A 12,608-nucleotide genomic window follows, 5' to 3' on the forward strand; every position below is an offset into this window, starting at 1 on the left:
GACCAGACATGAAATGCCAACTTTTAGTATTTGACAATATTTGATGGACACATTCGGTCAGTACCAGTAAAGTACTGTAGTTCAATACCCAACCACCAAATTCGTATAATATTTATCAGGAAGGAACAGTTGGAGTTTGGATTATGAACATGTACGTTTAGTATATTGTTTCACACGTCTGTGGACCCAAAAGAACTGTAGCTGTTGGATGAAAGCTGATGAGGATCCAAGTTGTAAATGAAAAGTAAAAATTAACTATGTTAGTTTCGTCCCCTTATGACAGCCTTAGCAAATAAGGGTCATTTGAGTTCAGTTTTTTGCACTGCTGTTACAGGCTGTTAGTATTGAACCCTGAATTCTGATCAGCAGGACACTCTCCTCACCTCCTACACTTTCCTTGAAGACTGAGTATCATCATCATCTTCATCACGGACTGTCTTTGTCTTCTTGCGTAAGCAGCTCTAACTGCATGGCTGTCAATGACACGTCTTCAGCTTCTGCACTGCTGACTCTAACACTGAACTCTTTAAAAGGACGAGTTCACAACAACCACAAAACCTCTGTTTAAAGGGATACTTCGATCTTCTTCTGGAAACATGTTTAGTTCTTAATCTTCGAGAAAACATTGGTCCTTAGGTTCCTTCATGATAATCTCTGGCTTTGATCCATGCAAACTGCTCACCAGGTAGCTCAAATTATAAGGTTAATTTTTTTTCTATGTTTTTCTTATTGTCAACAGTGTGTTAGTGCGTCTCCCAATGCTTTGACCTCCCTACAGCTGACCCCTGTAGTTCTTATCAAATGTTACTCAAACAGAAGGAAATAGTGCATTGGTTGGGGACTATTTTCAGTGGCGGATTAATCCACATTTGGTGCTCTAGCTCTGTTTGTGGCAGCATGAGGGTGTATGTGGGTCTGAGTCAAAATAAGTGACGGTGTGCGTGCTCATGTCAGTATACATATATATATATATATATATATATATATATTCAAACTGTTGATTTTGTCATGAGCACTGTCGCGCAGAACTGAATATTAGGCTGTTTTTTCCAAAATAAGGTAAATTTTTCTGAGCTTTCCCTCTGAATGAAGGCATCAACCAATCACATTGTGCAGAATAGACATCACGTCACAACGTCATGACAGTGGCAGACCGGTTGCAACCATGGATCTATTTTCTAAATCATAAATTCATGGCTGCAACTGTTGCAAAGTCACATTGCTGCTGGTATGAATACTTTTGACACAGGCGAGTATTTTGCATTTTCGTTCAACAGTGTGGCTCATGGTTGGGTTATTAATAGTTTCTGGAATAAGTTTGTTGACAATAAGAAGAATATATCGCATCATCATATTTACCTTTTACCAAACTTTAGGCCCTGAATTTAGGCTGTTGAGTGGTTAATATGAAGTGAGACATGGTTCAGTGAAGATGTTAGGTTAGACTTATGTTTTGTCTTGTTTGAATGATTTTTATTGGCATTGTCACCTGACCAAGAAAAAGCTGGAGGCTCCGTGTTTCAATTCAGTGTGAGCTCCAAGTTGTTGCACGTCAGTTAAGCTGCACAGCATGAGCACAATACTTGCAGGTTCTGGCCATGCAAAAGGACCAATTAAAACATGTAGTGTGAGTAAACACAACATGCAAGATCAATAAAATCACTCAGGCAAAAATCAGGGGTAAAAAGTTGCGAAAAACAGTACGGCTTATTTCAAATAAGGCTCTTTATTTAGGGTATTAATTTACGCTTTACAGACAGACAGTTCTAAATTTGTCATGTGGAAAGAGCAGAAAATTTTGCTATTTTTTAGTTAGCTCTACAGCTGCTGTTGGTCGGTCGGCCCACAAAGATGTCCTCACCCTCTGGAAGCAACAGCTTTTGCCCTCGGGGGCTGGAATTTGGTATGATAAAATTACAAGCTCTCTCAGAAGTTGCAGAATTGTTTGAATTTGTATTAATTAAAAACCAAATCCTGTGATGGTCTGAGCAGTTTAAATAGCATCTCAGTATAAGAATCAGAGCGTGGCTGTTTATTTTTAATCCAGTAAAAAAGCCTGGTAGAATAAGGCTTACTGAGTCTTTGACTCAATTTCTGTCTGAAACTTGAAATGAAGATGAAGGTTTCCCTTTAAAGAGTCGGGCGCTCACCCTCACATCCGAACATCTCTTCATAAAAGTCACTTACTAACACTTTCCTCCACTTACCTCCCTCAGTCATTCATTAACTGTCTCTTCACAGCTCCCGCTCACTTTCAGGGTGCTGGTGCTTCTTTTTTTACTCTTTATTTCATGCATCATTTCTCTTGCAACAGGGTTTGTGTTTTGTTAATTTTCCTTCCATTTCTTGCATCCAGTCTGCTGCAGTTATTTTACCATTTACTCTGTGTTTACCTGCTTTAAGGTTTGTGCTGTTTACACTGACTCATCCATCTTTTTTGTTCAAGTTTTTCTTTGGATTCTGCAGTTTCTCCATTGTTATAAAATGTCCATCATTGTGTCCATCATGTTTGTCCTGTGTTGTTGTGCTGGTTGTTTGCTGCTTGTTTGTTGATTTGGTGTTCACTGACCAGTGTTTCCAGTCGTTTGCTGTGAAGGAAAACTGGTCTGTAACTTTTCTGTTTTTCTACTCAGGTTACCTCCTTGGCCTTGTTTACTTTGCTGCTTCCTCCTGTGTCTTTTATATTTATTTCTTGTTTTATTTCCTTCTTTTCTCTACCTCTCCCAAAACCCCAAAAGATGATTTTTTTTTTTTTTAAAGTCATTATCTTTTGTGTATGAGTTGGGGGAACAAGTTCAATATAAACCCCATACACTTCAATACCCTGCAGCTTTGAGTTGATGAACAGAACGTCAGAGTGTCATATAATGAACTTCTTGCTGTTGAAAAACACAAATGTTGTCCTCAGCAGAAACTCACTCTGTGAGCAGGAGAAGGAGTTCAGGTATCCCTGGGTCGTATTCATAAGTGAGGGTAAAATGGAGCGTTAGATGGACAGGTGGTTTGGTTTGGTGTGGTGTCAGCAGTGATGCGGCTGTTGGCACTAAACTATCGTGGTACAGAGGGAGCCAGGCCAGAAGGCAAAGCTCTCGATTTACCAGTCCATCTACGCTCTGACCCTCACCTACGGTCATGATCTTTGGGTAGTGACTGAAAAAGAGATCAAGGATACAAGCGGCTGAAATGGGTTTCCTCTGCAGGGTGGCTGGGCTCAGCCGAAAGACTGCATTGAATATCTGCGGTTTCTGTGCTTGTACAATTGAGGGTTCGTATCAGCCTCCAGCAGGAAACAGGAGGACTGGGAGTTGACTTTACTGTCCCCCTACTGCCAGCGTCAAGTGAAAGTGAAAGGAAGTCTGGAGTGACTGTATGTCAAATATCCAACTTAAAATTTACTTCACTATAGTGAGGTGGCAGCAGTGTTTGGAACAAGAGATTAGAGCATGCACAGTCGGTACGCTTGCTTTGCGCACAGTTAACACCATCACAAAAAATGGGCTCCATGAGAATGTTTGCATAGGGGTCTGTGCGGTCCCTTGGTGGATGATGTCATTTACGTCACATGGACCCTTGCAGACCCTCACAGACACCCGGACAGGTAATGTATCAGTCGGCCTTTAGACAGATAGGGTGAGGAGCTCAGACATTCGCAGGGAGCTCAGAGTAGAGCCGCTGCTCCTTTAAGTGGAAAGGGGCCAGTTGAAGTGGCTCATGCATCTGATCAGGATGCCTCTGGGGTGTCTCCCGTTAGAGGTTTTCCGGACACATCCAACTGGTAGGAGGCACTGGGATACACCCAGAACACACTGGAGGGATTATTTATCTCATCTGGTCAGGGAACGCCTCGGGATCCTCCAGGAGGAGCAAGACAGTGTTGCTGGGGAGAGGGACTTCTGGAGTACCTTCCTGCTCATGTGACCCAGCCCTGAATAAGTGGAGGAAAATGGATGGATGGAGATTCACTCTGCAAAGAAAAAAACTGTGAAAGTGCTCTTCAGAAAACACAATTATCATCACCATTGTCATGTCATACGCAGGTGTAATTTATCTAGCATCTTAAGTTTTAAATGATATAAAATCAGTTGTAAGATGATGTCTCATTCAGGTGCAGCAAAACTGGACAGTCAGCTGTGTGAGAGCAACAAAACTTTGGAAAAACGATGGAAATGAGCAATGTCTTTTCCTACAGCATTTTTAAAGGAGCTGTGTACAACAGTTAGAGCATATCTGTGTTTCGTAACTGACTCAGGTTGCAAGGTTGGCATTAGCTGACCTACAAGCGCGGGAGGGAGTGTGCTGGTGGAGGAGCTCAGACAGATACAGGGAGCCAGGTTGTGGAGGGCTTTATAGGTGATGATTAGGAGTTTGAAGTGGATACAGAGATAGGGAGACAGTGGAGGTTACGGAGGATGGCAGTAAATTGGTCACAGCTCCATGTATGTGTATGTCATTTTATTTTATTTTATTTTACTGTAAGGTGACCTTGGGTGTTTTGAAAGGTGCCTTTTAAATAAAATGTATTATGTATTATTGTTACGAGTGTGTGGAAAGGTGAGCAGCTGAATTCTGGTTATATTGTAGTTTCTTAAGTTGTGTATGATGAACCATAGAGGAGACTATTGCAGTTATCAGTTTATCTGTTTTGTCAGCTTTTAGTCACCTTAGATCATCAGGTTCAGACCTTAACCTTTGCACACTTACATTGATTTTCTAAAATAACAATGTTGATAGGTGTGTGTTGTCCTCTGTAAATGAACAACAAACAAAGTGTGCACACTTTTAGATAACCTTGCCCAATTAGATAAGAAACTTGTGTGTACAAGATAGGAAAAAAATCATCTTTTGGATATTTTGGGGCTTCAGAGGCTTTTTCTATTTTGTACAGTCCTCTTTGTCTTTCCCTCTGCTCCTCTTCATCTTCCTTTCTTCTCTTTCTTCTTTCTCTCTTACTGGTTTCACTCTTTGCTCCAGTTTGTGTCAGAAAGTTCAGTCATGACGATGCACGCTAACTTGATTTTCTTTGTGTCGTTGTCTCTCGGACAGAGCGGCTGGAGCCCCTGGATGCCGGTCATCGCAGTGATGGTCGCCGTGACGGCAGCCGTCCTCTACCCGAACCTCTCCAAGAGCAGCTCCACCTAGGACACACACACACACACACACACAGACACACACGCGCACACAGAGCGCTGTGAGGAGAGCATCACTGCTTTACTTGTATAAAGTCTAATTGTACATAATTGTAGAGGGAATATAAAGGTTGTGGTTTCTACAGAGGATTCAGAAGCTTCTCGGTTTATTTTGTTTTTGTGTTGTTTTATTTTCTGCGGCGGGAAGTTTTGTTGTTGTTTTTATTCTCGGCTCTCTCTCAGCTGTGGTGGGGGCTCTTTTGGTTTTCGTCTCTCTGCTGATTTCTGGGTTAAAGAAGCGTTCTCCAGCAGGCCGAGCTTCCACACAAAACACCTGCCAGAGGTGACGTTCACACCCGTCCCATCGTACGAACGGGATCAAGGCGAAAGCAACACTTTCCAGCAGTCTGGGAAACATGATCTGTAATCTGCAGGTCTGCATTTGCTGACGGATCTGCACACCTTGTAATAGATTTCATTGGCTATTGGAGTCTGTGAGCAGGTGTGTTCACCTGTAGCTCCGTCAGAACTGGTTTTTCAGCTGGTTGGACTGGGCTGCAGCGCTCCTTCAACCCTGAGGGTAGCTCTCAGACTGGACTGACACATTTTGATTTTCAGTGTCTTTTCTTTAAATTGTCTCCATATTTAGCTTTAACTTTAAATTCTCTAAACCAGCTCAGTGCCTCATCTGCCTCCTATAAATGTCTCTGTGACATCATCAGTGTGAGTCATGTGTGTCGCTTTTTTAGAGCAATTCATGTGTGTATGATTACTTGTTGATTTTAGCTGCAGATATTTGGTGCCATTGTGCTCTTTATCTTTGAATTTGGCCATCTTTTGTTCTTGAAACATACAGTATTCTCAAACATACAGTATTCTCTTTTTTGTCTTGTCAGAGCAGATGATTAATCAAAATAACAAATTACCAATTCGACAAACAGATTGTAATTTAATTAAATGCTAATTTGTTTGGTAAAATGTGCCACTAGGGCTTGGTAAAAGCTCTAATGTTTTTTTACATATCACCTTCAGAATAGGCTCTGTTTCATGATGTGTTCACACCGAATGCAGAGTGAATGTTTGGGTCACGTCACTCACATGAAGGGTTTTTTGGAGTATTTAGCAACTGGGGAGTTCGTCCTGAACAGCTATGCTAACGGTTGTGCTAACTGTCACGTTACGTTACTGCCTCACTCTTTCCATTGTTGCCTTTAAATTAAAGATCAACTTAAATTACTTAAATCATTTTGCTAGGGAGCACCCAGAGATGTATAATAATAACAAGATACCAGACACCAAGATGGCGCCTATTCAGGAACTGCTTGCCTTGTGCATATGTCAAAAAAGCCCCAAGCTTTTGGGTTTACTTCTTTGGTATGCAGCCCACTGTCCCTCGTGGACATGGGTGGATGATGCCATTTTCAACACGCAGCCCCTCACAGACACGAGGACACGTAAACTATGAATTGGCCCTTAGAGAGTTCGGGTGACGAGCTCAGACATCTGCAGGGAGCTCATAGTAGAGCTGCTGCTTCTTCATATGAAACAGGGCCAGTTGAAGCGGTTTGTGTGCCTCCCATTAGAGGTTGTCTGGGCACGTCCAACTGGTAGAAGGCACCAGGACACACCCAGAACACTAAATATGTGCAGTAATGTTTCTCCTGCTGGCCCCGCCCAAGGGTTCCCGCTCAGCTCACACACTTGACACTGTGATGATGTCACAGATTTTTAAATGTACGAATGTAAAACCTCCATGGATCAAGAACTTATAAGAGAGGCGTAACTGTCCTTGTTGGAGGTGTCCCGTCAACAGTTTTACAGAGGTCTCTTTTGTTACAATGGCCTGTGGGAAAGATGCTTCTTGGACCATAGGGGATTTGTTTCGCTGCAATACCGCGAGTGGCCACTTGGAAATCACCTCAACAAAATAGCGTACATACTGTGTTGTCCTATGACCTCGCTCTGTCATCTCGGAGTCCACTGCTTTTTTGTTCTGTCTCTAAAGTGCTAACGTCATGACGGCAACAGAAGTTTAAGTCCATTTCTGATTCGCAGTAACATCAGGAGAATCTCAACTAGATCTAAACGCAGAGAAGCTTTGAAAGCAGTGTCCTGTGAATTTTTCACTCAAGCCGAAACATTTCAACTCATGCTAAAAGCACAAATCTCACATAATTCGCGTCTTTGCATTGACTTTGTAAAATGCTCGCTTTGCATTCAGTGTGGACACAAGTGGCTGTCTTTAGTAACTTGAATATTTCATAGTGCGATTTCTGAAACAAACGTGTGTTAATAAGTCCTATTATCACTCAGTAGGAGTCCCCTTATTGTGTAAATTACATGTTTATATGAAACCGTGAATCTGCATCACAAAATCATCTCCAGACATCAGTAAAACAACAAAGTAAATTCACGTCAATAGTAAACGTACATCTGCGTCGTTACATTTAGACAAAGTGTCGTCAGTTCACCTGAATCAGTATTTCAGTTTCTGTCGACCTGATGATGATCTGTCTCCGCCTGCTGGAAAGTGTTCGCGTCCAGGTGTTCACAGGAAGTCCTGCTCTACTCTGTTCTGGTTTGAGTCGGCCATGTTGGATGTCTAACATGCCGTTTTTCTCTGTTATTGTATTCCCTTTTTTTCCGGGGGAGTTTTGGGGGACGGGGGGTGAAACTTGAAGCCAAATTATTAAAATAAAAATCAGATTTATTTTCCGTTTCTTTTTCGGGGCACAGTAAAGGGGGTCAAAGTGCCTCTGATGTAACTAACTAACACCACAGTTTGTGTACGTGTGCCGACGAGCGCACAGCAACACACACTTTGTCTAGTGAACACACACAAACACACACATCATTTATGTGACTGTCAGAGGTCTGTCGGTGTTGAGAGTGTGGAGAGAAGCTGAACGTTGGTGACCCACAGTGTCTGTGAAGCTTCTTTAGGGCGGTTAAAAGCTCTAACAGCAGCCAGTAAGTGGACCTTGAGTTTAGTTTGTCAAATTATTGTCGTGGCTTCACCCAGATTTCCATCAGCTGGGTGATTTTTTTTAGCCACGTTCATGGCTGTTAGGATGCTCAGGACAAACTTTTTTGAGATTGATTGTCGTCTCCAGTTCTCATCTTTCCAACAACGTTACTTCCTGTTGAGTATCGAGCTCGAACGCCTCACAGAGCTGCAGGAAGAAAATCAGCTTCTCTCTGACTTGAAACACTCGAGGCCTCTGCTGAGATGTTTTTAGCAGACATTAAATTATTTTGAGACACGTGTGTGTTTGTGTGTGTGTGTTTGGGGGCTGGTGAGCAGGGGGGGAGTGTGTGTCGGTTCACACTCTGGACTCTTTGTCATCGTTCGTGTACTCTGTCTCGTCTCCGTGTTTAAAAAAAAAAATCTAAATAAAAGTCAACGAACAAATATTCCTGATGTTTAAAGAGAAAAACACTACAGTACAGAGAGAGAATTGTAAAATAAAATGTTATTGAATGATGTGCTACTAGACTTATTTTGTTAAAATTGTTTAGAGATATGAGAGGGAGCTATGTAGAGGATATGATGATGATGATGATGATGATGATGTAATGAATATGCAGAGCGATGTTTGGATTAAAGTTGTAGCAAGCTGACCCACCAAACCTGCTCCTGTCGCCTTCATTCAAACATTTCACAATGAGAAATGAACTCTGCAGATTGTCTTCTTCACCTCCTTCTAATATTCCTCCTTCCTCTCCTCCTCCTTCTCCCTCCGCTGCCTCTCCTTCTACATCCCCTTCCCCATCATCATCATCTTCTCTTCCTCCTCCCACCTCCCCCTTCTACTCCTCATCCTTCCCCTTCTTCCCTCTCCTCTCTCTTCGGTTCTTACTCCTCTTCTGCCTCTCCATCTACATCCTCTTTTTCTTCTCTACCTTGTTCTCCTGCCTCTCCCCTTCTCCTTTTCTTTCGTCTTCTCCCTCTGCCTCTCCTCCTTCTTTCTCCTCCCTCTGCCTCTCCTACTGCTCCTGCTTCTTCCGCTACTTCTCTTCCTCCTTTTCCTCCCATCTTCTCCTCCTCCTCCTCCTCCTCCTCCTCCTCCTCCTCCTTCTCCTCCTCCTCCTTTCTTTCTTATTCTCCCTCTGCCTCTCTTCTCCTTCACTCCTTTTCCTCCTGCTTCTCCTACTTTACTTTCTTTTCCTTCTCATCTTTTTCCTCCTCCCTTTGCCTCTCCTGCTTTTTCTTCTACTGCTCTTCCTCCTTTTCCTCCCATCTTCTCCACCTCTTCATCCTCCTCCTCCTCCTCCTTTCTTTCTTATTCTCCCTCTGCTTCTCTTCTCCTCCTTCACTCCTTTTCTTTCTCTTCCTCCTTTCCCTACTCCATCTTCTCTTCCTTTTCCTCCCGCTTCTCCTTCTTTTCCTTCTCCTCATCTTTTCCCTCCTCCCTCTGCCTCTCCTGCTTTTTCTTCTACTCCTCTTCCACCTTTTCCTTCTCCATCTTGTCCTTTTCTTTCCCCTTTGTTTCCATCTTCTTCCCCTCATCCTCTTTTTCCTTCTCATCCTACTTCTCTTCCTCCTTTTCCTTCCTCTTCTGCCTCTCCATCTACATCCTCTTCTCCTTCTCTACCTCGTCTTGCCTCTCCTTCTCCTTTCTTTCGTCTTCTCCCTCTGCCTCTCATCCTCCTCCTCCTGCTGCTTCTCCTCCTCCTCTTTATTCTTCTTCCAATAATAAGTTTTGTTCTTTGTCAGCAGGTTAAGAAATTGACTTTTTAGACCGTTCAGAGTTTTTTTTTTTTTTTTTTTTTTTTTGAATAAGAACAAAATAATCTGTTATTTCTGAATGTATGGGGAATAATGTTTAGATTATTACAGTCTGTTGTGAGCAGTGAGGAAGTGATACAGACGGCTGAGGGTGACACATCAGCAAACATTACACTGTGATTCATAGAAACCAGATTAGGAAACAACCGAAGACACTGATGTCTCAAAATCATCTGTCAGTCATTCTTTCAGCAGAAATATGAGTAAATCATCATGGTGTGTGTGTGCGTGTGTGTGCGTGTGTGTGGACTTGCCCTTGAGGGTTGGGTTGCTCCTGTCTGAACAGCGGTTTAAACACAAGTCCAGTTTATCAAAGTCTGAAAATATGAATCTGATCAGATCAAAGTTTGGACCTATTGATTACTGACTGGAGATCAAAACAACAAACCAGACTGATAGAGAATGAGAGCTGCTGATTTTGGACCTGAATCAGTTTCTACTGAAGATACTAGAGCAACAAGATGCATCACTCTGACTGTTTTTCCAGGAACAGAAAACCCCCACACAAATACAATACAACACAATGCTTGTGGACAACAAAACAAAACAAAAACATAAACTCAAAGTCCACCTCAGCCGACTAGAGTTCACCTTCATCTTACACTCCTCCTCAGTGAATGAGTCCACAGTGGAAGACCATGACATGTAGCTGAAAGCTCCGAACATAAGAACAAAGAATGTAAGTGTACTTTGACTTTAGTCTTTTTTTTTTAGGGGGGTGGTTCTCGTCTTTAGAGGTAGAAATTGACCTTTGAACTTTTTATTGGGCGTCGAGATTTGTGGGGGTTGGAGGAAGGTGTTGTTTGTTTTCAGTCGTCATGGTAACGGTTACTCATTTTTACAGACTAGGAGGGGGTTCCTTCCTGTATCATGAAGCAAGACTAGTGCTTATCCAGCTCATCTTTGAGCTTGACTCTGGTTTTCTGTTGTGTCATGAAGCCGGCTCACTTTTAACCAGATCACCATGGCAACCCGGGGGTGGATCACCATGGTAACTGTTGCTGTTGCAGGTGTAACTTCAGGGGATCAAAACCTGTCAACAGAGAGTGTCTCACCAATCAGATCACTGGAAGAAACAGACAGATTGATCATTTCTACAGGATCCTGACATGGACAAAAAATATTTTGTTTAAAATAAAATGACCACAGTGTCAGAGAGAGAAGAAGATGGCTGTGTCCTTTTTAAGTTTAAAGTAAATTTAATAGTAAATTAGATATTGAATATTTATCAGGGAGTCATTTATTTTCTTTGGGCGTTTCTGAAAATTTCAGTTTTTCTTTTAAGACTTTTTATCTTTTTTAAAGTGTATCCCTTATTATTTATAACCATGAATCCAAATTGATTTAGTTTATTTTCTTATTTTAGACTTTGTTGAAAATGTCAGACGTTTTTAAAAAGGCCTCTAAAAGATGTGAAACCACCCAAACCATGTTACAGCACAGACTCCAAAGGTGAAACATGATTTAGTTTGTTTATAGACGATCTTTGAGAAAGTGAGTTCGGCTTCACAACAGACTGATGCTGCATTCACTGCTGCCGGAAATTTGGGCATTATGACATTTGTTTCAATAATCCCAGGTTATATGAAGAAAAGAGACTACAAAAACAAACAAACAAACAAAAACAATATAACCTTGTTTTGTTTCATTTCTCTGTTTTTAATTATTTGTAAAAACTGGTACTGTAATTACGTATGTATGTTTCACAGAAAAAGTGTGTGATCAAACTGATCGTCACTGTTTAATTCAAAGTAAAATAACACCACAGATAAAATACTTGTAGTTATTGTAACATATCATATTATAACATAAAAATGATAAAAACATACACACATTTTATTAAAAAATACATAATAAAATCACATTTTCTTTTAATTGAAACAAACAGTCTAACAAGGTCAACTTTTATTTGTTTACAGTGGAAACTTTTTTAAAATACATTATTAATCTAAATATAAAAGGTACCTCTCTTCATTACCAATATATTTTTATTTATTTTATTTTGTTCCTCTGTTTGATTTTTAATTGTGTCATGTTGGATTATATATGTCTACAAATGGTAGCCTATATATCTGTAACTATATTTGCTTTCTTCTTTTTTCCAGACTACTTTGGGGAATTTAAATTAAAAATGATTTCTGTTTCATGTTCTAGTAAATCAGTAGTCATTTATTCTTCTGTTTTTATTTCTTTAAAAAAATATAAATATGAATTGCGGTACTGAATATAAATAAATAAATTCCTGTATTGTAAGTACAGAAATGTTATAAAATAAATGATCAATGGAAATACATTATACTCTTGCTGTGAGGCAACAATGCAACCGTGCACCACCGTGAAAGAAGGCAGATATCTACAACACTCTGCAACTCACACCAAAACTATATAGACTGATAAATAGCTCTGCAGGTAACAGGAAAAATATATGTTTTTGATTTTAGGGTGAACTGACCCTTTAAATACAGTACTTGAGTTAATGTACTTAATTACATACCACCACTTTATGAGAGCGACTGGACTAATTACAGGACTTTAAAAACATAAATGTACACTGGGGCAGATTGAATCCAGAAGGAGGCAGTGATGCAACATTAGGAAGCCCTTTACACCTCAACCCAGAAGTAATCCGAGTTTTTAAAGCGGCACCTGAACGCAGCAGCAGCCAGTCAGTCTCAGTGAGGTTTTTAAAAAAA

At 41.0% G+C, this 12,608-nt stretch overlaps 1 protein-coding gene across 10 annotated transcripts in view; it reads left to right on the plus strand.

The window, feature by feature from the left end:
• slmapa (sarcolemma associated protein a) overlaps nt 1-8,756 on the plus strand; it is an 83,863-nt gene extending 75,107 nt beyond the window's left edge. For all 10 annotated transcript variants that reach the window (XM_050038624.1, XM_050038626.1, XM_050038627.1 and 7 more), the window contains one exon: nt 5,044-8,756. Coding sequence is in view for 8 of the 10 variants with exons in the window: in XM_050038626.1 (XP_049894583.1) it covers nt 5,044-5,139 (96 nt within the window). In the remaining 2 variants the exon portion in view is untranslated. The remainder of the gene's footprint in view (nt 1-5,043) is intronic.
• Nucleotides 8,757-12,608: the final 3,852 nt, after the last annotated feature.

This window comes from Epinephelus moara, chromosome 24 (genome assembly GCF_006386435.1).
Source record: "Epinephelus moara isolate mb chromosome 24, YSFRI_EMoa_1.0, whole genome shotgun sequence".
NCBI lineage: Eukaryota > Metazoa > Chordata > Actinopteri > Perciformes > Serranidae > Epinephelus > Epinephelus moara.